The 23,872-nt window shown below is 55.2% G+C and overlaps 3 protein-coding genes across 5 annotated transcripts; all 3 read right to left on the bottom strand.

Annotated features, from left to right (window-relative positions):
- Positions 1–860: 860 nt before the first annotated feature.
- On the bottom strand, positions 861–8,234 carry PPP4C (protein phosphatase 4 catalytic subunit). 2 transcript variants are annotated; one of them, XM_065892029.1, is made up of 9 exons: positions 8,155–8,234; positions 7,762–7,923; positions 4,223–4,274; positions 3,642–3,692; positions 3,317–3,418; positions 2,529–2,702; positions 2,310–2,436; positions 1,334–1,523; positions 861–1,247 (listed from the first exon to the last, which is right to left on the bottom strand). In XM_065892029.1, the coding sequence occupies exons 2-9, from the start codon at positions 7,857–7,859 to the stop codon at positions 1,118–1,120; spliced, it is 924 nt and encodes a 307-aa protein (XP_065748101.1). In that variant the 5' UTR covers positions 7,860–7,923; positions 8,155–8,234; the 3' UTR covers positions 861–1,117. The 2 variants fall into 2 exon arrangements, with proteins under 2 accessions (XP_065748101.1, XP_065748102.1); XM_065892030.1 differs by lacking the exons at positions 3,317–3,418; positions 8,155–8,234 and having other exon boundaries at positions 1,118–1,247; positions 7,762–7,859.
- A 2,387-nt stretch (positions 8,235–10,621) lies between these two features.
- On the bottom strand, positions 10,622–14,942 carry ALDOA (aldolase, fructose-bisphosphate A). 2 transcript variants are annotated; one of them, XM_065893610.1, is made up of 9 exons: positions 14,675–14,942; positions 13,215–13,341; positions 12,919–13,130; positions 12,392–12,446; positions 12,101–12,261; positions 11,670–11,753; positions 11,378–11,552; positions 11,014–11,213; positions 10,622–10,925 (listed from the first exon to the last, which is right to left on the bottom strand). In XM_065893610.1, the coding sequence occupies exons 2-9, from the start codon at positions 13,324–13,326 to the stop codon at positions 10,830–10,832; spliced, it is 1,095 nt and encodes a 364-aa protein (XP_065749682.1). In that variant the 5' UTR covers positions 13,327–13,341; positions 14,675–14,942; the 3' UTR covers positions 10,622–10,829. The 2 variants fall into 2 exon arrangements, with proteins under 2 accessions (XP_065749682.1, XP_065749683.1); XM_065893611.1 differs by lacking the exon at positions 14,675–14,942 and adding an exon at positions 13,538–13,643 and having other exon boundaries at positions 10,830–10,925.
- A 1,772-nt stretch (positions 14,943–16,714) lies between these two features.
- On the bottom strand, positions 16,715–22,454 carry LOC136135283 (uncharacterized). Its single transcript, XM_065893186.1, has 4 exons — positions 22,449–22,454; positions 21,485–21,628; positions 21,076–21,231; positions 16,715–16,828 (listed from the first exon to the last, which is right to left on the bottom strand). Exons 1-4 carry the CDS (start codon positions 22,452–22,454, stop codon positions 16,715–16,717), a joined length of 420 nt encoding a protein of 139 aa, XP_065749258.1.
- Positions 22,455–23,872: the final 1,418 nt, after the last annotated feature.

Raw genomic sequence — 23,872 nt, 5'->3', positions numbered from 1 at the left:
TCCCTCCCCATCTTCCATTACAAACCTCCAGTTCCCCTCCCCCAGGCCTGTTGCCCCCTCACTTCCACTGGCCCCATCCCCCACGCCAAATGGCTGCCTCGGGCCTCCCCCACCCCACTTCACACTTTGATTTCACTCCTACCCCCCTCTGGCTTCAAAGCTCTGGCTAAGCCGCTGGGAGTCCAGCTGGGGCCAGCTTCCCCTTCCCGGCTCTCACCTCAGTGTGAATGGAGGGAGGCTCTGCCTGGCCAAATGGGACCTGGGACCAGCACTCCCACCTCCCAGCCTCACCCTTGGGCCCGGCAAATTCTACCCCCTCGCCCCAGTGCAAGCCACGCCGGTCTCTTCTCAGGACTAGAGTATCTTTTGTTAATAAAACTCAGAAGACATCAGTGTTCTGGAAACATTGGGCTGATGGTGTTCGGCCCGAGTGGGGCTGTGTGAGCACAGGTTCTGTGAGGAGACCCAGGCCCCAGTCTAGACTTGTCATTTCCAGCTGCTTGACCTTGTGCGTGTAAATCAACACTCTGGGCCTGTTTCCTCTTCAGGAAAACGGGGGAATCAGTGTCTTGACACTCAATGTTCTGAGAATTAAGTAGGGCTGCCTGAGAACCCGCCCCTCTACCTAGCACTCAGGAAGCCCTCGGGAGCGGTCACTGTCACTGGATGGAGACCAGGATGCTCTGGGCAAGCTGACTGGCCTGAGCCACACCTTGCTGGCAGGACTGGGGTTCCAGGGCAGTCAATGTCCTGACGTCTACCAGGCTGCACTGGCACCACTGCTCATCCCCAATCAATTCTGACACAAACCCAAAGACCATTTTTCTTCTTTTATTAGATTTTTTCTTTTTTTTTTTTTCTTCTCAAAATTTTTATCTAAAAACAAACAAAAAAAAGAAAAAAAATTATTGGAAACTTCACGGTTCAAGTGGGGAGACACAGGAGGAGGAACATGGAGCCAAGGCTCCAAGCCTCTCCAGAAAAGTCCTCACCCGCGAAGTGCCCTCTTTTGGGGGGACAGCATAGCCGGGGACAGCCCCCCAGCCTTCGTCTGAAGAGGGCAGAGTCACAGTGGTCCAGGGGCCAGAGGGGCTGGAGGGGGCAGGGGCCAAAGGGGTCACAGGAAGTAGTCAGCCACGGGCTTTTTGGAGGGGATGCCCCGTGTCTCTTGGGGAGCGGCCTCAAAGATGATGAAATCTTTCTGGAGATGCTCGTCCAGCTCCAAGATGGCTGCCACATTCCCACAGCTGGAAGTCGGAGGGCAGCAGTGTTAAAGGAGCGGGTCGGGTCAGCCTAGATCCCCCCCCTCGACCTCCCAGCCCAGGCAGCTCACCGGTAGCAGTAGTTGGGTGCCGACCACACAGTGAGTACAGTCTCGTTGAAGTGCCACTTGTAACCTTCCATCACCAGTTGGTGGGCGCGGCAGATCATGTCAATGTCGTTGGCTGCATTGAACTGGGCCACCACGTCACTGCCAAATAGGTAGCCAGCCCCACGGGGGCTCACGCCCCAGCCTGTTGTGTCTGAGGCAGATGAGGGTAGGGATGCCGAGAGGGTGTCTTCAGGGCATCAGTGGCTATCCGCGGCCCTTTGCAGGAGAGTGCCCTGTCCCTCCCCCAGTTAGGCCTGTGCAGCAGGAGCACAGGGCCCAAATGCGTTGAGGGAGCCTGGGGGCAGGACAGCAAATGCTGAAGCAGATAAGCTCCAAAGAAGAAAGAATTTCCTGATAGTTGAGCCACCTCACCATCAGGGTGACCATGTAATTTACTGTCCAAACAGGTACACACAAGAGCGAAAGGAGGTGCTGACGGTAACCACACCAGGACAGCACCTGTGACCCCGGGCTGCCCAGCCGGCGGGGAGGTAGTAACAGGGCAGCGAGGGGCTGCTGTTACAGCACAAGAGCCCTAGACGGGGATGAGGAGGCTTGGCTTTCATCCCGGCTCTGCTCCATACTAGCTGAGGAGGCCCACAAAGTGGGGGGTCCTCAGGGGGCTACCATTCTGGGAGTCTGACCTCTGCGGAAGCCCCTTCACATTCAGGGAGCCGATGATTTTGTCCTCAACAAGCCCCTGAGCAATGACAATCATCCCCACCAATCCCCCAGCTCAAAGCACCCAGCTCCCCATGTTCTCCTCCTCCTCAAGGGTGCCAGCCAGTTGGCCATCAAGCACGGACGCCAGTGAGGACCAGCCCCGCTCTGCTCTGCCCCAAACTCACCGGCTCGGGCTGTCCCTTCAAGGCACCTGCTTTAACCACAGGACCCCCTCAGTCACCCACTAAACTAGGAGTAGAGCTCCTGCCCTCACCTTCAGGGTCGGACCAGAGCAGGTCACACATGGGCCCGTCATGAGGCACCTCTTGCTTTCGGTCAATTGTCCGGATCTGGTCCAGTGTCTGGATGGAGGGGGAAAGGCCCCCGTGCACACAGAAGATCTACAGGGGAGAGCGAGACAGGTGGGAAGGGAGGCTGAGGCCCAGCGCCTCTTCCATCTCTCCCATCCCCGGGAGCTGTGTGGCGGGCCTACCTTGCCATCGATGATGGCCGACAGGCTGAGGTAGTCAAAGATCTCAGTGCAGTAGCGCCACACGGTCACCGAGCCGTACTTGCGCAGACACTCGTCATAAAAGCCGTAGACCTGGGTGATCTGACGGCTTTCGTGGTTGCCCCGGATCAGGGTGATGCGGTCAGGATAGCGAACCTGGAGGTAGGCACCATGCCAGGCCTGGGGTCGAGGCTCTGTCTCATGCTCCTAGATGTCCTCACATCTGCCAGCCCCGCTCCATCCTCATCACTACTGCCGTGGCCCAGATTCATGTCACCTCTGCCTGAACTGTGTTACATCCACCTCACACACTCCCAGTCCCTCCTCCAGAGGATGCAAAGCTGAATCCTCTCCCACCTCCTGCCCCCCTCACATCAACTACAAACCTAATGGCCCCTCCTTCATCCACCAGGTACAGACCAAGCCCTTAGCGAGACACTCAGAGCACTTTGTCATCTGGTCCCTTACAGCCTCTCTCCCCCAATGGATAATGCACCCAGCTGAACTCAACTCCTTGCCACTTCCTGAACTGGATGAGCCTCTATTTCCTCCCCTACAATGCCGTCCCTCTGACCTCATCCTCCCGGGGCCCAATCAGATGTCCCCAAGTCAAGGAAAGCTTCTCTGACCACCCAAGCAGAATGTGTCCGTCACCAGCAGCACAGCTCAAGAGTTGGGGGTGGATGGGCAGGAGATGAGGGCAGAAAGGATGCAGACAGGTCAGGCCTGAGGTGGCCCAGGTCTGGGGTACAGAAGTCGGGGGGTCCCACCTTAAGTGCCAGCAGCAGGAGGAACGTTTCGACACTGTAGAAACCACGATCCACAAAGTCCCCCATGAAGAGGTAGTTAGTCTCAGGGACATCGCCTCCCACCTGGGGAGGGAGGAAGAAGGTTCTGCTTGGTCCTAAACTGTCCCCGACCCACTGTGGTGGCCCATTTCCAGTCAAGTCAAGGCCCTTCTTTCACAATGGGCCCACCTGACTAGGGGCCTCTGGCCTCCACTCCACTCATCAAACTCGAAAGTTTCCACTCTCAGTTAAAGGGGTCTTCCAGTCATCCCCCAGGTCACCTTTCCCATTGTTTCCCCACACTCACTCTGAACAGCTCCTTGAGGTCATAGAATTGTCCATGGATGTCACCGCATACCTGGAAGTGAGAAAGCAGGTCGAAACTCAACAGTCCGAAAGCCTCTGCTACCAGTGGCTGTCCTTCAAAACACCCACTGCTTGAGAAGATCCTTATCTCTCTCGGCTAAGCCTCTGCTTCTCAGGGCCAAAAATCTACTCTCCTACTCCAATCCCCCCATCCCGCACTGAGTGCCAACTATTCTGGGGGTAAGAGCTAGAGCCAATTCTTTCCAGCTAGACCTGCAGCTCCCAGAGGACCTGGCCCCCTCCTCTCCCTACTCCCCACCAGGCACCCAGAATAAAGTCACTAATAACACATAGGAACACATGGAGTCATCACTCACCAAACTGAGTTCTTCTGCCCTGGTCAAGAGCATCCCTCCAACGACTCCAAAGACCCTGCCCATAACAGCCAATTCTTCTAGCAAAGCTCCCCTGAAGATGGGGCTCTCAGGGATGAGGGGTAGACCTCAGAGCCCACAAGATTAACGGGAATGACCACATGCCTAAAAGACCAAGCCAGGCTGTGGAGGGACAGCGGGTACTCACTGTGACTGGCGAGTCCACCCTCTGCACGTTGCTCTCCTCCACCAAGATCTCTCTGGAGACAGGAGAAGACCAGGGTCACCAAAGCCGAGCCAGCCCAACCCTATTCCTGACCTTTTCTGCGGGGTAGGGGAGGATATGAGGCTGTCCTTGAACCTCTAGGGGGCAGGTCGGAGGTGTGCAATTTCCCCAGGATAGCCTGACCACGGCCCCACTGCTCGAGACCCTTCTGTGTGTGGCTCCCTGCTGCCAACAGGCCAAAGCCCAAGCTCTTGTTCAGCCTTTGCAAGGAGTCTGGGACTTTCCCGACCTTGACCCTCCATGCTGCTCCCTTTCACACAGCCAGCGCTTACTCCCAGAAAACAGATGTCCTCCTCCTCCTCTCCACAGGGCCCTCTGCTCAGAGACCGTGCCCTTGGCTGAGCTCTTACAGCCCTTCTCTCCCCACCACAGGGGCCTCCTCCCGGACTGTCCCAAGTCATAGGGGTGGTGCCCTGGGCAGGCCGGCCGTCGGAGGCACCTTCAAAGTGATACGCTGTTGATGCTTTTCTATTATTTATTTAGAGGAAGTGAGGACTTTGTCCTCCCTTTCTCCTTGCAGTGCAGTCAACTTCTACCTGAGTGAGCTTGACATGAAATTGCTTTGTCCGTTACAGACACCTAATAGTAAGTAGTGCCGTGTTTCTAGATTTTGTCCTTGATGATCACAGCAGCCGTGAACACTTCAGTTCATACCACGTGCCAGGACGGTAGTAAGAGCTCTGCACAGATGAGGCAGGTAATCAAACCACCACCCTCGAAGGCAGGCACTGTGATGACTCCTATGGCTCAGATGAAGAAAGCGGCCCGTCACACAGGCAGAAACTGAACCAAGGCAGCCTGCTCCAGAGTGTGGCCCTTACCAAGCTAGTCTGACATGGGAGGCACTTGCTCAGCCCTCTCTCTCTGCCAGTTCCCTCCCACAAGACCAGGAGTTCCCTGGGCTTAGGGTGCTCTGTACAACTAAGGTGGCTCCAGGGAGGTGTGCCTCGGTTTCCAGGAGTGGTAGGAGGCACTGGCGGTGGCCCAAGGGGCCAAACAGCAGCAAGGCTCTCCCACCTGTACTGCGTCTTGTGCCAAACATCCGCCACGTGACTGCTCATTAGGACCTTTCCAACTGACTCGGGAGGTTCTTTCCATCCTCATCTGACAAAGGAACTGAGGCTTTAGAGAAAAAAGGGGCAGAATCGAGGTCACAAAGCTGGAGAGTGGCTGAATTGGAACCTCAGGGACCCAATTTCCTGAGACTTTATACCAGCCCCTTCCACAGACTCTGGGTTGCAACCTACCTCAGTGCCAGCAAGGCCTCAGCACAGCGTGGGAACCAGGCCCCAGCTCTGTCACCTGCAGCACATCACCAGCCCTCTCAGGGCTCACACCTGCTCACCTTCACTTCCACAACGAACACTGCCGACCAAAGCGCCAGACCCTGACCCTGGATATGAAGAATCTCATGCAGGCTCCGTAAGGATTTCAAAGACTTGGAGATGTAGAGTGACTTGACCAGGGTCACACTGTTTATAGGTGACAAGGCTATACTTCATACCGAAGACCACCCCCGATTCAAAACCCTCGGCCGTTCTAATGTGCTGATGTTTTTCACAAGAGCAAATTCAGCTCCCAGGCCTCTGTAGTTCCAAGGTTTTGAGCCTCCATACCCTCTGAGCAAGCAAAAGCTCCTGACACGACCAGCCTCAGCCTGGGCCCCTGGTGGGTCCTCAGGAGGCCATGGCCAGGTGCTAGAGTTGGTCCTCCTCCAGATTGGGCCTGGGATAACAATGGCCACCTCAGGCCTGAGCCTAATACCTCCAAGCTCCATCTTAGGAGCTGGGCAGGACCCTTCCACCCTTCAGTAGCCCCCTGCTGCCTCTCACAGAGTCTAAATGTCTGTCTGCCTGGCTGTCAGTGAGCGTGGAGTATGGTCAAAGACCTGGATCCAAAACCAGGCTCCCCGCCGATCAGCTGTGAGACCAGGGGCAAGACATTATCTTCTCTGAGGCTCAGTGTCCTCTCTGTGAAAAACTCACCCCATGCCCTGCCTATTCCACAGGGCTGCAAAGAGCAATGAAGACTGAATACATGACGAGCCACAGATGAGCATTTAAAAGCAGGCCCTGCCTGTTCACCAAATCCATGCAGGACCTGTCCGGCTGTTACAGGTTTGTGTGGGGCAAAGCCAAGCAAAGAGCCCGACGGCCACTTTCTCTCTGGCTGGCCTTGGTCAAATCACTAGGCTTCAAGGAGTCACAGCTTCCTGTTCTGTAAAATGGGCCTAATAATTCCAACCTCACAGGACGGCTGTGGGAAGGAAATGGATATAAGTTCTTTGCCAGTATAAGGCCAGGCTAACAGTGGGCCTGTTGTTCCATCAATGTGGGGTAGTTCTGCTGGCACTATCCCCACAATTCTCCAGCATGGTGGAAGCCACGGAAAGTTCCTCAGGAGGCAGGTAACTGGTCTCCTCACCGCTGCCCACACATCTCAGGGCTCCACTCCTATTCTCATCCTGCTAGGAATGCCCTTCCTCACTGGGCCTGCCCCCATCAGCCATCCAAATTATTTTCACCTTTCAAGGCCACCTTCTCTTACAATCCTTCTCTAATAACTTCTGTCCGTACCAGCATTGCCCTCTTCCTACAAAATAATTTCAGTAACACCCAACGTTTGTCCAGCACTTACATTTTACCAAAGCCTATGCTAAGCACACCCCAAGCACCAACCATCTTATAGAGTACTATTATCCCCACATGAAGAAACGGAGTCTCAGAGACCTCAACACAGCAAGGAAGTTGGCAGAGCTGATTCCAACCTAGTGCCATCATATTCCCGAACCTGGTTCTTAATCACTACATCACCCTACTTGCCACAGAACTGAGCTGGGCCTCCCTCCACACCTTGCTTAATTCTACTCTGGCTTATTGGCTACTATTTCCTAGGCTCCCACAATGAATATGAGAGTGATCCAACTCCACTTTCTTGCATTATGGCCCGAAAAGGGACAGGACATGGAGAACTGGCTTCACGATCCATCCCTTAATTGCTGAATATGAGAGTCCTCACCTGTAAGACAGGATCAATTCCATCCACCTTTTAGGGTTGTTATTGGAATTAAAAGAACACTGTAAACCACAGAGTCTTTAGCTTTTCTGCCTTGAACTCCTGTTCTTGCTGACACTCCCTTTTATCATCTTATTCTTCGAGGTCTATCCCAAAGTTCCTCCAAGAAACGTTCTCTGTTCCCCCCCCCCAGACAGACAGGGTTGTTTCCCTGAGCTTCCTAAGTACTTTCTGTAACTAACTCCACTGAAAACACATCATCTAATACTTCAAGTGACTTCATCCAGGTCTGTCTTCCCCCAACAGGCTGGCTGCTCCTCGAGAGAAGAGGCCCTATTCCGCTTCCTCCAGGAAAGCTTCCAGGAGGAGCCAGGCCCAAAGTTCTCAGCTGGATTTGCCCCAGGCCAGAACCCCAGGCCTCTCCTCCCCGGAGCCACAGGACTCACCTAGCCTTAGCGCACAGGGCCTTAACTTCGCTCTCCTTGATGAGCTCGCAGCGCCGCAGCTGCTCGATCTGCCGGTCCAGGTCGCTGATCTCCGCCATGGCCCACCCCCCGGCGCGGGTCAGAGCCGGGGCCGCCGCCCCCCCCGCACCGCACAGGGGTCTCCTGGGGAAGGCGAAGACAAGCCCGCGGATCAGAGTGTCCCTAGGGGGCGCCGGGTCGGGGTCGGGGGCAACTCGATTCTGGAGCTGGCCCGGCCTCCCCACTCCCGCCTCCCCTCACATCGGCTCCCGGGCCCCCAGCGTCCCACAGGCCGGGCAGCACCCCCGCTAACTCCCGTCGAGCCCAAAGGGCCCGCGCTGGGGACGGTGGCCTAGAGGGGTCTCAGACTATTACCGCCGCGGCAACTCCGGCTCCGGCTCCCGGGGGTCCCTGTCTTCCTCCTTCCCTCCGCTTTGGGCCGCCGCCACCACCGCTTCCACTTCCGGCCCCGCCGCGGAAGCAGAGGAAGACTAGTTCCGCCGCGTGCCGGACGTGGCGTCATACACACACTCCCCCTCCCACGCCGCGCCCTTACCCCACCCCCTCAAGCCTGGGAATGGAAATGAGCCCAAGGAACCGGATGTCGGCAACAAGCGGACGGAAGTGATTGTGGGCTAAGCCGATTGGCGCTGCGAGGGATGTTGGGGACCTCAGTCCTGTCCACCCATCTCAGTGAGGGATACTGGAGCTGAGCCGGGACGCCACCCTGTAACTTTAAGTTACACGTTTTTGTTCACCTGTTTTAGCAGGCCTCCCCCATTACAATCCCTGAGGGATGGAACTTTGCCCTGTTAACACTTGCAGCCCCAGTGCTTACTTTGAACAAGGCCTGGAACAGTTGGCATACAGAAGTATTCGTTCAATGGTGAAGGAATTCCAGTCCGAATCTCTTTCCAGGGCCCCACAGAAGTCTCTGCTGTGGAGGACCTCCGAAATTAGAAGTGGAGGAGTCCACCTTCCCCACACCAAGTCTATACCTCAGTTAACATGACCTCCCCGATTCCAGAATGGTCCCTTTGAAACCCCTCAGCTGCTTATTGTCTGCAGTTTTACTTTTTTTTTAGAGGAGGAAACTGGCTTAAAAAGGTTAAGTAACTTGTTCATGGTTGCATAGCTAAGAACTTTGGGTTTGAATCGAAGTTGAAGTTTTTGTTTGTTTGGCTGTGTTGGGTCTTCGTTGCTGCCCGCAGGCTTTCTCTAGTTGCGGTGAGCAGGGGCTACTCTTCATTGCAGTGCGCGGACTTATTGCGCTGGCTTTTCTTGTGGAGCACAGTACGCCGGCTTCAGTAGTTGTGGCTTGCGGGCTCTAGGGCGCACGCAGGCTCAGCAGTTGTGGCGCACGGGCTTAGTTGCTCCGCGGCATGTGGGATCATCCGGGTCCAGGGCTCGAACCCGTGTCCCCTGCATTGGCAGGTGGATTCTTAACCACTGCACCACCAGGGAAGTCCCCAAAGTTGAAATCTGAACCCAGGAAAGCTATGTCCTCAGTTCTAGTTTCTTCTTCTGTCACTTACTCTTTCTGGCGCTTTGTCATTAGAAACTTTATAAAACATCCCAAACTGACATTTGATGTCCTCTGCTTCCCTAGTCTCTTGCTGCACGCGGAGGAAGTGATTGGTCTTTAAACAAACTTCCTGGTGTCACAGTCCTTTTGGAATGTCCTTTTTGCTATCTTCTATGGACCCTCAATTTCTAGTTGCTTTACTTCAGACTGTTTCACAGAGAGCTGAGTGAGGCTAGGCACAGAAGTGAGGCCACAGTTTTAAGGGGCACTAGACACCAGTTCTGTTTTGGATGTAGGCAACAGATGCAAATGTGCAGAGAAAGGTAAAGGACTAAGTTCTTAAATTCCTACAAGGTACTAAGTTTCTATGCAGTGACTATAGGGATTCAGTAGGTCCAGAGATGAGAAAGGTGAAGTTTTTTTTTCCCCTCTAGAGGAGAGCTCAGACAGGAAATGGTCCACATCATGAAATTTGGGAAGTGGCAGGACTATGTCGTTGGTTATGACTAAGATCTTTAATACCCAAAAAGATCTGATATAGTTACTATTACACCCCAGCCTGGGTGAACGGAGAAGGGTTCAAAGCATGGTATAGGGAAGTGCAGGGCCCTCATTCTGGCTTCATGGAATGCGGAAGCCACAGAGGTTCAGTTCTTAACCCGGAACCTGAGCTCCACAGTTCTGTGTGTGTGTGTCTGTGTTGTTGAAGTGGATGTCAGAGAGGATTCCAGGTTCTTCAAGGGGTTCCACAGCCCAGAGTCTAAGAAGTCAGTTCTAATCCCATCTCCTTTTAAGATGGGAAAACAAACAAGCTTAACAGTGCAGATTAAGAAGACATGCATTAATAATCTTGTTTTAACCAAGAAACAGTGAGGCAAGATCGCCTTAAGGACAAATTGGGAATAACAGTACCTACTCCTGTAGAATACTTATCATGTTGTATGGTCTATAGATTCAGGAAATCTTAGTTTCTGTCAGTGGCTGTTTTTTTGTGACAGGGGCCTTCTACCCCTGTGAGTTCTGGGCCTAAAACTGAGGCTGAGGCTGCAGCCTCCTAAGACCAGCAGTTACACATGCGCTTCCCACTGTAAGCCTTATCAGATGCTGCTGGTAGAAGGAACAGAGCACTGGGTGGTTGGAAGAAAATTCACAAGCTCTTCTCTTGAAGCCCTGGGCAAGGATTAAACAAGTCCACCTCCTTCACCTATTTTTCTGCTCAAGAAGGAAGAACATAATGCAAGGGCACTTTCTCCTCTGGGCTCTGCCACCTCCCCGAGCCCTCCCCTGCCCTAGACACCACAGACGTGGACAACAGACTCCCCCTTAAATAGTTGTTTATTGGCAGTAGGCTGGAAATGGCGGACCTAGCGTACACAGACAACACCAGGCATCAGTGTCACGAGGGAGGCAAGAGTGACGGGAAAGAGCAGCCTGGAGCCCTGGTCGAGGCCCCCTCTCTTCAAAAGTGAGTGTGGGAGGGGGCAGGGCCTGGAGTGTTGAGGGGGCAGCCTTAGAACACCTCCGCTTAGTAGGCATGGTTAGAGATGAAGAGGGACTCACTGGCTGCAGCCCCCGCCTTACCACTTGGGGTGTACTTTCCTTGGCAGGCAAGGCTGTTGGCCTAAAAGGGGAGAGGAGCCAGAGTGAGAAGGTTCCTTCTCAGATCCCATCCACCCCAGCACCCTGCCCACCTCCTGCCCCATCCTCACCAGGGCTCGCTTGACGTATTCTTCCTGGGCAGCCTTCAGGTTCTCCTTCTTTCCACCCCAAGTCTTCAGGGCAGAGGCCTGCAGGGCTCGGCCGTAAGAGAAGGTCAGCGCCCACGGCTTCAGCAGGTGACAATTGTTGATGGCGCTGAGGTTGATGGACGCCTCCTCTTCACTCTGGCCTCCAGATAGGAAGGTGATCCCTGTAGAAGAAGGGGGTGAAATGGGGGTAGGGGCTGTAGTCAGAGACCCGGGGGACTGGTAGGAGGCCCTAGAAGCTGACCTGGAAATTAGAGCACATGGGCACAAGGTTTATGGGTACAGTCTGTCTACCTCCCAGAGGTCAAGATGAGGGTGTGGGTCTCACCAGGGACAGCGGGGGGCACTGTGCGACGCAGCGCTGTGACAGTTGCCATGGCAATCTCCTCGTGAGAATATTTATGGGTGCAGGCGTGGCCTGGGGTTACCATATTGGGCTTCAGCAAGGTGCCTTCCAGGTAGATGTGGTGGTCACTCAGAGCCTTGTAGACAGCAGCCAGCACCTACAGCAGGGCGGGACCAAAGTGGGGTGGGGTGAAGCAGGGAGGGGTACGGGGGTCAGCCCCAGGGCCCCCAGCCCAGCTCTCTAGCCCACCTCACTGCCCAGGCAGGCAACCTACCTTCTCGGTTACATACTGACAGCGTTTCAAGTCATGGTCCCCATCAGGGAGGATCTCGGGCTCCACGATGGGCACAATGCCATTCTGTGGGGTGAGAGACAGGGCAGCCTTGAGGCCTCCTAACCCAGAGCCCCACCTACGGCTCTCCACAGCCACTGACCAAGATCTTATCTCCATGACGACAGAGACCCCTGGCTTCACAGCCCTTGGCCGATTGCAGGAGATCAGCCATCTCCCCAGATCCACCTGCACAACCCCTATTCTGCTCTTCTGCTTGCAGAGCCCTCCACGGGCCCAAGCCTCGTGCTTGGTGAGGATCCGGAGCAGTTGCCTTGGGGAAGGTAGGTAGCCTGACACATGGGTGGCAGGCTAGCTGACACGCTGGAATGGAAAGAGGTGGGAAGTGGCCTCTTGGGGACCTACAGGCCCACCTGCTGGCAGATGCTGGCATAACGGGCCAGGACGTTGGCGTTTTCCATGATGGCGAGGGTGGAGGGGGTGTGTTCCCCTATCTTCAGCACACAACGCCACTTGGCAAAGTCAGCTCCGTCCTTCTTGTACTGGGCACAGCGCTCCGACAGCCCATCCAGCCCTGTAGAGGGGATGGAGGAATCAAAGAATGGCAGAGGAGGGGGCACGTGGCTCCCACACACCCTGGGCACCCAGAGGGGTACCGAGCTGGGTGGGCTGGTGGGTAGGGCCGGGAGCTAAACGGTTCTCACCTTGGGTGGTTGTCTCGCCGTTTGTTCCTGCCAGGGGTACCACACCCTTGTCTACCTGTTGGAGTGGGGCAACAACACAGGACAGGGAAGTGATCTCTAGTGCCCTTTTCTCCTCTGTAGCCCCGCCCTGTCCCAGCTTTACTTCATCTCTCAAGTATCTTTCCTGGTTTGCAAATGTTTCACATAGTCACGCTGTTATCTGATCCTATAGAGCAGGACACACACAGAGAGCTGGGGCTCCTACCACTTACTAACCCTATGAGCAAAACACTTCATGGCCTTGAGCATCTGGTTTTTCAATTGTATAATAAGTGTAACACCTGCCTCTCACAATTGCAAGGATTAAAAATGCCAAGCAGGTCCCATATGTTTCTAGCTTTTTTACACACGATTTGGAGGTGATCTGGGGCAGACTCCACCCGAGTCTCCAGGCTCCCGACCCGAAGTTCATCCCCCAGCCTGCTACTCCGGATTTCTTTCCCCCAGATCCATCTTACATCTCACACCCTGAGGCCTAGCCCCCTCACCTTGATGCCCACAACACCGCCCTTGGCTTTGATAACTTGGGGGAACGGACGCCCATCATCTGTCTTCTGATAGAGCGTCTCATGAAAGAGGATGACGCCCCCAATGCAGGGATTCACGCGGTCGTCGGCAGTCAGCAGCAGTTGGCGGTAGAAGCGCCGGTTCTCCTCGGTGTTCTCAGTGCCAATGGACTGCAGTCGCTTGGCAATGCTCCCTGGAGGGAAGCATCCGTGGGAATAAGGGGATCAGCGTATCACCCCCAAGCTGGGGCCCTCCTCCCACTGTGTCCTGCCCGCACCGGTGGACTCATCTGCAGCCAGGATGCCCTTGCCCGGAGCCACGATCCGGTGAGCAATGTCAGAGAGCTCCTTCTTCTGCTCCGGGGTCAGTGCTGGGTACTGGTGGGGCATGGTGCCTGTCGGTGCCTGGGCAGGAGACAGAGCAGGGAGGGCTAGTTAGCAGGGTCTTCCCGTGGTCTCCCAACAAGCAAGGCCCCTTGCCTGGAGGTCAGGGCAAAGGTTCCCTACCTCCCCTGCCCCACAACTGGCAGGGCTTGGGGCACTTCCTGTCCCCAGCTCTCCCCTACACCTGACTTCCCTATACTAGGCCTGCCTCCTGTACCTTTCCTAACTCTGTTTGTTGCTGGGTGTTGCCCAGCTGAGGGTGGGGCTGTATACTGGCATCTGGGGTAAAGGCAATAGGCCAGAGCCATGGACAGGCAAGTCACGTGGAAGCCGGACCCTCCTGGCTTGCGCTCTGCCATGGGGTCACCTTGCCTGGAAGCAAAACCGAACCAAAGGGTTTTAGAATTAGAGGCTGTGCAGAAGGCAGAAGGCCCAACCTCCTCATTTGAAAGGAGCCTAAAAAGAGAAAAGGTCTGTGTTTCAAGCCACACCCCAACCCTAGAGCCAGATGTGAGCGTAGCACCCAGATCTTCTGACTGTTACAGGAGTGTTCCTTGCAGAGATCCCAGGGCTGGCTCAGGCTCCATGGCCTCAAGGACACCCCAAGGTCAGGCTTGTCCCCCTACGGTGGGGGGAGGTTGTTAGAAAAAGGGTGTTAGGAAAAAGGCAGGAGGGTCATCAGAAGCCCAGAAAAGGGCCGCAGAGGAAGCCTAGCCCGAGGTGGAGGAAAGGGGTGGTTTGTCGCTCTCACTGCTCCTACAGGGTGAGAGAACGTGGAGGAAAGGCAAGCGCCCACCCCCTCCCCTGAAAAATGCTCATGTCTGCTCTGCGGCTGTTCCAGGCTCAGAATCAAGGTCACCCGATAAAGAAAAACAGGGAAAGTGTTCATGGGGCATCAGAAGCTGCCGAGGGGTTTCCCCTCCTCGGCGGGGGCACCCGTCTCCCAGGACAGGGACCAACCACCCGCTTTCGGGAACCCTGAGGCAGTACATGAGCTGGCCCCCACCCCTCGGGGCCTCCTAGGATCCCTGCAGAGGCAAAGGGGCCATAATACTTGCACCAAGAGTCCTAACAAGAAAAGGGGAGGGGGAAATGGTACTTCATCTCGCCCTGCTTCCTTCCTCCCTGCCGTGACTCAGCGCGGAGCGGCCCTTGGACTGCGCAGCAAACTGCGGGAGCTCAAGCTGGAAGAGTTGGGGAGTCTGGGCTAGAAGCACAGGTGTGGGTGGTGGTGGAGAGGGGAAATGCTGGGCCCGGATGGGGGGCTCCGCGCGGACGCCCGACCCGCCACTACACTCCGGATCCTTCCCCACGACACTCTCCCTGACCTTCGCACGTGGCGAGGGGCGCTCACCTGGCACAGGAGAGGGGCGGATTGGCGGGGTGCAGCGGTGGAGAGCCGCGGGCTGGCGAGTGGACTGAGGGAGCGAACGCGGCAGTCGTCACTGAGACTCCGATTCTGAGGCGCGTTCCAAGGGGAACGCAGCCTACTCAGCTCCCGAGGCGGGGGCGCGCGGGGGCGGACGGGTAGGAGGTGGTGCCGCGCCTTATAAAGGCACCGCTCCACCCTCCGCGGAGATTTTCCCTTTGCAGGGGGCCGGAGGCGCCCCGGCGTCCAATTGCAGGCGAGGGACTGTGTGAGAGTCCGCCCCCCGAAAAGCGAAGCCCGGAGGCGGCGCTTGGGCGAGGACAGTGCAGCGAGAACACGATCCCTTCCCCCGCCCCGTCCCCCTCGGACGTGACTCGGGCCACATCCCGCGGGTCGTGGGGGCCCTCCCCTCCCCCTCCCTTCTCCTCCCCCCACCCCCACCCCTGCTTGGCGTGCTTTGGGGCGCTGTGACTCAGCCGATTTGGGGCACCGGCAGAGATGGGGGTGGGGTGGGGGTCGGGTCGGGGAAAAGCGGGTGGCACAGCCCGAGAAGACTGAGGCTCAGCTTCCCCCGCCATGGGCCCAGTCCAGCGGCCCGGGGCAGCCCCAGCTTCCGGCTGCGCCGAGGCAGCGTGCGTCGCGTTGTAACCGAACCCAGAGGTCAAGCGACTGCGAGCCCCGGCGGAAGAGAGGGCGGCGAGGGCACGCACAGGGAGCGCGAGGAGACGGCAGGGGTTGGCAAGGGGCGGAGGCGAGGCGGCAGCGGTTCCGGGCGTCCCGCGGGGAGACATCTGCGCCCCATTCCGGCGGGTCTGGCTCCCGCCGCCCGGGCCGACCCCCGAAAGCCAGACCCAGCGGAAACCCGCCGGCTACCGCTCTGCCCAAGCAAGTCTGGGGATGCGGGGCCAGAGTCCCTGCGAAACTTCTCCCTGGCACTGACTTCCTTCTCCAAAATAAAATCCGTCCCCCAGCTGTCAGCCTCCCAGATATTTTTCTAGCCTCCCCATCCTACCCGCCAGGTCTCCCCTCTTAATCCCGACGCCTTCAGCCCAGCCCCACCCCCGCTCCGTCCTGGTGGCGCCCACCTGCGAGGAGGAGGCCGGAGGAGCGGGCAGAGCCTGGTCGGCAGCGAGTGAGTCAGGCCACACCCGCGCTGGGTTATAAGGCAGCTCCTGCCCTACCCCCAACCAATGTCCCCGACCTTCTCCGGTGACCCTTGCCCTTTCCTCGCCACAGATCCCCTGGCAGGGGATCTATATTTAGCGAAACCTGAAGCTCCTGACATTCATGCCAGCTGGGGGCCTAAAGTGAAGGATGGGGAGGAAGCTGTGGGCCTGCCTCTTTGGGAGTGGGGGGAGGGTCCCCTGCCCACTCACCAGTACTTCAGAGGAAATTTCTTCCTTGGAAATCCAGACTGAGGCCCTCAAAAGGTTGTCAGGAGAAATCTTTGGACAGGGATCTGTGAGGAGGGAAGGAGGGTAGGGGACTCAGATCCGTGGCCTTCCCTGCCTCCTCTGCTCCCCTGACTCCGGGCCTCTTGCTGGCTGCTGTGATTCTCCGGAGCCTGTGTCTTTAGAGGGAGAGCAGATGCAGGCACTACACTCACACCTCAGAATAACCAAGAGTCCATGGACAGGGTGTGCCTGGGGTACCCCTACACCCTGATATTCAAGGCCCAAGTTTGTCCCATAATGCTCACTGTGGTGAGCAGTGTCCCCCACCCTCACCTTCAAATACGATCATTTACTTGGGGAGGGGGAGAGGAGGGCAGGGGCACCTGGCAGAGCACCAGCCACTCTCTCTTCTGGCCCTCCAAAGGGGCCGCCATGCAGCTGGCGGAGGGCTCCTTGAGTCCCACTCTGCAGGGAGCCAGGCTCTCCACTGCTGGTTCCCAGGCTGGTGAGCTGGGTAGGCCATTTGTGGTTCCAATAGCCTGGAGAAAGGTGTCCTGAGGCCCCTCAGGGAACAGGGCCTGTGGGCCCTGGGAGCTGGCCGCTCCCCAAAGGGCAGGGACCCTGGGTCTTGTCATCGGAGCTTGATCTCAAAGCAGAGACAGTTGAGGCTCTGGCAATCAGGAAGCTGGCACGCACAGGCACAGTCACAGAGCGGGCAGCAGCGAGGGCAGCGAGGGGCCCAATCCTGAGGGAGAGAAGAACGGGGTGAGGGAGTTGGGCAGGAGGAAGGGGGACCAGAGCCTGAAGCTGTTTCCTTCTCAGGGGAGAAGGGAACAGAGTGGCCTGCAAAGTCCCATTTGCCCAGTGGATCAGAGGGTGGCATTCACCATTCTTGGGAACAAATCAATTCTTTCTGCTGTTGAGAAATCAGCAAGGAGGCAATGTTCCTAACAACTGAGTTCAGGAGCTGGAAGAAATCATTCGGTGGGGGGAGGGGGGTCCTTTCTTTCTTCCCATCTTATGGATGAGGAGATTGAGGACCAGAGGTCAGCTGGCCCTGGACCCATGCTTAGGTCACAATGTTCAGCTCAGAGATGGTTCTCTTATAACACGCAACTGCAAGTCGTTAGACTGGGAAAGCACACACACACTGTCTATGATGAAAACAACTTGTTGGTTTTGTGGATTTCTCCCTTGGCCTGAGACCAAGCTGGATCTCATTCATCTTCTATTTCTGAGCACCTACTCTGTGCCAGGCACAGACTATGTTCATGAATGATTTTTAAAATCTAGTTTTCCTTAAAAATGGTAATTTGCAGATTTAATTTTTTAATGTTTAAAAGGAGTTACATCTCTTTTATTTATCAGAACCTTGAGTAGAGGGCCTCTTTACAAAAGAGGAAACGGAGGTTCAGAGAGGGGAGTGATCGTGCAAAGGAATACAACGAAGGAGTGGGGCTGGGATGGGTCTGGGCCTGCCTGCTTCCAGTCCTGAGATGCCCCCTGACCAACTGCTTCCCAGGGGCATGAATAGCAGCTTCTTTCAGGGTCTGCTAAGGCAGGGACCGTTCATCTCCTGTCTCCACTGAGCTACCAGGGGACTCAAGCTCAGCAGGTGTCTGAGATACAGATGAATGTTGAATGAATGGATCAATCAAAGCGTATCATCTTTCCCTCTTTAGGCAAAGAAGGAAGAAGAGGGCTTCTCATCTCCCAGGGGAGACAGAAGGTCTGCCTCTTGGGGGATAGGAGCAGCAAGTCCTTAGGAAGGGAGAACCGGTCCACCCCAACCCACTCCTCTTCTGCCCTGGGACACGGATGATCTGTCACCGCTGCAGGCAGGGACTGGAGTCAGGCCAAGTGGCTGGAATAGGACCCACCCAGGATGTGTGACAAGGCTGGCTCCTTGAGGCCTGAGGCAGAGTTAGTGACAGTCACAGTTGCACAGCTCAATCAGACACCGGGCCAAGCCAGGAATAGGGGAATGACCTTTAGAAGAGCTGAGGTTTCGGGGTGCAGTGTCCGATGACTGGTGAGATCAGATATCACCAGGGGCTCCAGTGAGGGGAGGGCATCTGTTCCTGCTAAAAGAATTGTCTCTCTAGAAAGAGGTAGAAGTATATCATGGTGGAGGGGAGAGAGCGAGGTGGCTTCCTTGTGTTTGATGGGGGTGTGGTTTGGGGTGTCTCTGGGGAGTCCCAGTCTGGGCTGAAGTCAACTCTGTGGGTTTTTGGAGGACTTGCACCGTCATTCTGTGCGCAGAATTGGGGGCTGAGAGAGGTCCCACCGCTCTCACTTCAGAGAAGAGGGTATTAAAAGCATTTTTTGGCTCTGCCCCCTGGAAGGGTTTGGCTCTAGTTGTTAATTAATAACTAGCTAATGGATATCTCGACTCTCACAGGCAGCCTTGTGGCTTCTGGAAGGAATCTGCTTTTTAAGTACATTAAACAAGGGCTCCACATGACTGTTAAGCCCCGTGTTTCTCTAGGCCTGTAGTTTTTCACTCTGATTTCTGTCACTTTGAGGTTGTGAAGGCCAGCCATCGTTACTGTTTGGAGCTCAGAGTTTGAATCTAGTTCAGGCCCAGGTGTGGCTAATTCATGATCTGCGCTTCAGTTTCCTCATCTCTGAAATATATTTTAAATATAACACCTACTTCACAGGGTCACTGTGGGGAATCAGTGGAAGGCACGAAGCACAGTGCCTGGTAGGGAGGGCGCTCTCAGCAAAAGGGAGCTCTTCTGTCACAGCGCTTTTCCCTTAGCAATAGCTCTTAACCCTGGTGGTATGTGTCAGTCGTGTAAGAACTTGTTAAAGATTCGCAAATTCCGATCCCATTCCAGATCTGCTGGGCATGGGGCCTGGACGCCTGGCTTCCCATTTAAGCCTCGTTCCAGCTTCTGATCACTCAAGGGGCTGAGAACCAACCACTGCCCTGGATTGCATCATTTCTCACCCTCGATTCAGAATGTGAGGCAATTTCTCACATTGCCTACTTATTTCTCTGTCCTTTGCGGGAATGTAAGCCCCATGGTGGCCGTGTCTACCTTGTTTCCACTGCGCCCCCAAGGGTCAGCACAGTGCCTCAACAGTGACTCCATAAACCTTCCGTAAGTGAATAAATAAATGAATGTATGAATTAGGTCCTCATGACATACCTGTGAAAGAAGTAACATAGGCAGGTTTCTCCCTGAGAGAAAGAGAAGCCTGGGTTTGTGTCTCCACCCAGGCTTTAGGCCTCTGTGAGCCTCAGTTTCTACAGCTGTGAAGAAGCCAAGAGCTTTGGAATATTTGTGGTGGCTATTGTTACTATAAGGAAACTGAAGAACACGAGGCCTTACTGTGCTTTGTGGAAAGACAGCTCAAGGAAAGAATGACCATTCGTCATTCTAGAGTCCTTCCTGGCTCTGGCAGAAGCCGGGTAGGATCAGGACCTGAGGTCTCCAGCTTGGACGCCCGGCAGCCCTGGAGGCGGCAGTGGGAGGAGCCAGTCCCTCCTGACAGCGCACCTCACTTTCAAGGAGGAAGACAGGCCTCTGACTCTTCCCTCCCCGCGGACAGAAGGCGAAGGGAGTGGTGTCCCAGGAGAGGGGGCCAGAAATCATTGTGCAATTGAGCATTTCTTATAGAATAGGAGGTTTGAGGACCCAGGGTCTTCTCCTTTTTCCCCTTTGTCCCCCTAGCCCCAGCCCTGGGCCCCATCTCCAGGCTATCCCTGGGAAACCAGACGCAGATTACCTGAAAGAGAACTCCTTGCCCCATAATTTATTTTGACACTCAAAACATCTTGCAGGGATTTGCAACTGCAGTCTGCCCGAGTTATGAATTTGCTTGGTCTTTTCCCCTCACTCTTCCCTCCCTGGGGAAGGTCCCCACTTCAAGGGCAGGAGCTTTTCTGTCTACATCTGAGCCCAAAATCATCAGAGCCTAGGAAGGTGGTCAATTACACTTAACATGTGGCTCTAAAGCCACAAATGCAAAAATGGCCTGTCCTCTGTGAGCCAGGCTTCTCCCTGAAGGGTCTGTTTCAACACATGAAGGAGCAATTTGCTGTGCAAGACTCTCCTGTGGAATGCTGGAAAAGTGACTAAATTTCCCTGAGCCAATTTATTCCCCTGCAAAAGGAAGATAAAAACATGGATAGGTAACCAAGGTGTGATGTCACGTTAAAAAGGGCAAGTGGCAGATGTGAGGAAATAGTCTGTGTGGTATATGTGGTATGACTACATTTTTACCAATAGTAAAATCCAACAGTGATAGTACTGTATGTGTATTAGTATATGAGGGACATACACCAAATGTAGCAACCTTGGTTAGAGAGCTAGTTTACAAAGTGACTTGTACTTTCTGTGTATTTCTACATGCACACTTTGTAATTAAAAAAATACATATAGATAGGTTTTTTAAAATATCCAGCTCTCGGGGTTGTTAATAAAGTAGCACAGTATCTAGAACATCGTATTTACTCTGCAAACAGAAGAAGCTCTGTGAGGGGCTGTCTTTTCTTTTAACTACCATTTTCAGAAGTAGAAATGTGCCCTACATGTTACATACATTACCTTTCTCCAGATGCTGCCCTATTTTCCTTTCTCCAAGTAGCTTTCATTACCAGAAAATATGTGATATGTTGTTTTTGGCTGTCTCCACCTGACCCAGTACCTGGAACTGTGCCTGGCCTAGAATAGGTACTCAGTAATACATTTTGTTGAACCAAAAAATGAATGCAGGGCTTTCCTGGTGGCGCAGTGGTTCAGAGTCCGCCTGCCGATGCAGGGGACGCGGGTTCGTGCCCCGGTCCGGAGGATCCCGCATGCCTCGGAGCGGCTGGGCCCGTGAGCCATGGCGGCTAAGCCTGCGCGTGCGGAGCCTGTGCTCCGCAATAGTAGAAGCCACGACAGTGAGAGGCCCGCGTACCGAAAAAAAAAAAAAAAAAAAAAAAGAATGCACAGAGAGTACCAAGATCAGGACTCAGGGGCCAGAACGAGAACTCACAGATTCGGCGGGCTGGGGGCAGCAGGCATCCAGGTAGTGGGCTGGTCTGGGCAGAGGGAAGTCACAGGCTTCTGCGCAGGTCCAGCAACAGTCTTGGGGCCTGGAGGCGCCTTGCTTCCTGCAGGGGGAGCTGCAGTCTGCGCAGCAGCCCTGGGCCTAAGAGAAGGCGGGGCTCAAGCTCTGGGCCAGGCGGCAGGTGGGGAGGTACAGCCAAGACTCAGTTTTGGGGAGAGGGGCAGGAGAAGGTTCAGCTGAGGACGAGAAGAGGATCTCATGGTCCCACGAAAGGGACAGATGCGGGGACTAAATGGCAAAGGTGTCTCAGGGTAAGGGCCTACAAATGAGGGGAAAAATTGACCAGGTTCCTCCTCCCCCAGGCCCACCGTTCAGCCCCCACCAGGCCCCTCACCAGCAGGCAGTGCCTAGTCAGCAGCACTAGGCCCAGCAGCAACAAATAGATGCCCACAGCGAGGACGACAATGGCAGGGATGGGGAGCAGCAGGGAGGGGCTGCTGGCGGGAGCCGGGGTTGGATTCCACGGGCTAGAGGAGGCCTGGACAGCACAGGAGGAAGGGGTGATGAGGAGACGCGGAGGGGCTGCAGGGACACAGAAATACCAGGAGGGACACGGGAGGTGGCTGGGAAAAGGGGAGGAACAGCCACCAGGTGGTGGGGAGAGAGTGAATAGGACTACACTGTCTTGTCCCCAAACCTGCCTTTTCTCTTGTCATCCCCATTTCAGCACCATCGAGGACCTGTTGGTCATTCTAGACTTTTCCAAGATTTATTGCTTTTCCTTTCAGAATGCCTCTCCAAACAGATCTATTGTCTCTGCTTCCACTGCACTACTTTACCATCCCTCAGCCCACAGTACTGGCCTCTAACTGTCTTGCAACCTGCAGTTGTGACCCTTTCCACACCAGCTGTCCTGCGTATCCCCACCTCCCTTGCGGTCCATCAATGGCTCCCACCGACTCAGTCCAAACTTCTTATCTCAGCGACAAAGGCCTCAATCTGGCCCTGCTTACCTCTCCCTCTCCCCCATTACACTCCAGCCATACTGAAGTCCTAGCAGTTCCCCAAATGCCCTGGCCTCTCTCTCACGCCCACGTCTCTGCCCATGCTGTTCCTTCTGCCTGGGATGCCTTTTCTTCTCTGTTGCTTGGCTAGCTCCTCATCTTGCCAGAGTGGGATGTGCCCTTCCATGGGAAGGCCGTCCCTGCAACTCTCTTTCTGTCTCACAGCTCTTGTCCTGAGCTGGAAGGGTCTATGTTGGGTAAAGAGCCCCCTCTCTGGTCCAGGCTCCAAGGCAGGCAAAGTCAGGGTGAGTGGAGGGCGCTGAGGGGGCCGCTCCAGAGAGGGGTAGGACTCACGTCCATTGGGCAGGACAGCGCCAGTCAGTCCAGGAGCTGCAGAGGAGAGAAAGTCCTGGGCCTCAGACACTGAGAGGGGCCATTGGCCTGGGATGCCCATTCTCCTCCTCCCATTTCCCGTTTGGGGAAACTGAGGCCCAACGACGGTCCCTGGTCCGGACAGCGATGATGGGGACTCGGGGCAGCGCCTCCTTCGAAGGCCCCAGCCCGACCCTGGCCACATCCTACTGTTGTCCCCAAACCCCGGGCTCCCTCCATCGACCTATCCCCATCACCTGCGCCCTCGGGGCCGCGGGCAGTTCACGGATTCCGCTCCTTGTTTGCTCCAATCGGCCGCAGCTACTGCACCGCCCAGAAGCCTCCCGCTGCTTCTCCCTGTTGTCATGGGGATCAGAGCGCCGCTACTACGGTGGCCGCTCAGACCCAAAACTCCTTCTACGCGCCCCTCGTTTCCCTTTTCCAGTCTGTGGACGCCCGCTCTTCTTTCTAGTCGATGTCCGCTGGGCTTTCCGGCAGTTACCGAGTAGAAATGGCGAGACTTCCCGCCGCTACCCGCCTGGCTCGGATCCTCATCGTGTGCTGGGTCCTGCGGCGCAGCAAAAGCAAGCCTGAACCCCCGGACTACACCGCCAACTGGCTGTGTGACTTCGGCCAAATCACTGCGCCTCACTGAGTCCATTTTCCCCTCTGTAAAACGGGGAAACGCCTGCCTCCCAGGGATATTGTAAAACTCAGAGACACTTCTTAATTGTATAGAATTATCCTCAATAATTTTTCAAGCTGACCCCCCACTCATTTTTATTGACAGTGCCCAAATTTAAGAGCCATCATCTGGTCTCTTCAACCTTCACATCATTATCAAAGTGATTTCCTCCCACACACGTCAGATCTTGTGCCTTTTTTCTTTTTTAAAAAATAAATTTATTAATTTAATTTACTTATTTTTGGCTGCATTGGGTCTTCGTTGCTGCGCGCGGGTTTCCTCTGGTTGCAGTGAGCGGGGGCTACTCTTCGTTGCGGTGCGCGGGCTTCTCATTGCGGTGGCTTCTCTTGTTGCGGAGCATGGGCTCTAGGCACGCAGGCTTCAGTAGTTGTGGCACCCAGGCTCAGTAGTTGTGGCTTGCGGGCTCTAGAGCGCAGGCTCAGTAGTTGTGGTTCACGGGCTTAGTTGCTCCGCGGCATGTGGGTTCTTCCCGGACCAGGGCTCAAACCCGTGTCCCATGCATTGGCAAGCGATTCTTTTTTTTTTTTTTGAATTTTATTTAATTTATTTTTTTATACAGCAGGTTCTTATCAGTCATCAATTTTATACACATCAGTGTATACATGTCAATCCCAATCGCCCGATTCAGCACACCACCATCCCCACCCCCACCCCCCACCGTGGCTTTCCCCCCTTGGTGTCCATACGTTTGTTCTCTACA

Source organism: Phocoena phocoena, chromosome 15 (genome assembly GCF_963924675.1).
Source record: "Phocoena phocoena chromosome 15, mPhoPho1.1, whole genome shotgun sequence".
Lineage (NCBI taxonomy): Eukaryota > Metazoa > Chordata > Mammalia > Artiodactyla > Phocoenidae > Phocoena > Phocoena phocoena.
This window is presented reverse-complemented; position numbering and strand designations above follow the sequence as displayed.

Excerpts from the sequence above, each read along its gene's own strand:
- LOC136135283 (XM_065893186.1), bottom strand. Across the intron at positions 21,232-21,484 it reads TGACTAGGCACTGCCTGCTG|GCCCAGGGCTGCTGCGCAGA; the intron begins GTGAGGGGCCTG and ends GCCTTCTCTTAG. Across the intron at positions 16,829-21,075 it reads GCCCCCAGCCCGCCGAATCT|GATTGGGCCCCTCGCTGCCC; the intron begins GTGAGTTCTCGT and ends TCTCTCCCTCAG.
- ALDOA (XM_065893610.1), bottom strand. The coding sequence starts at position 13,326 with ATGCCCCACCAGTACCCAGCACTGACCCCGGAGCAGAAGAAGGAGCTC. Across the intron at positions 11,754-12,100 it reads ATGCCAGCATCTGCCAGCAG|AATGGCATTGTGCCCATCGT; the intron begins GTGGGCCTGTAG and ends CTCACCCCACAG. Across the intron at positions 11,553-11,669 it reads GTCAGTATGTAACCGAGAAG|GTGCTGGCTGCTGTCTACAA; the intron begins GTAGGTTGCCTG and ends GCCCTGCTGTAG.
- PPP4C (XM_065892029.1), bottom strand. The coding sequence starts at position 7,859 with ATGGCGGAGATCAGCGACCTGGACCGGCAGATCGAGCAGCTGCGGCGC. Across the intron at positions 3,419-3,641 it reads ACCTCAAGGAGCTGTTCAGA|GTGGGAGGCGATGTCCCTGA; the intron begins GTGAGTGTGGGG and ends CTCCCTCCCCAG. Across the intron at positions 2,437-2,528 it reads CGGCCATCATCGATGGCAAG|ATCTTCTGTGTGCACGGGGG; the intron begins GTAGGCCCGCCA and ends TCTCCCCTGTAG.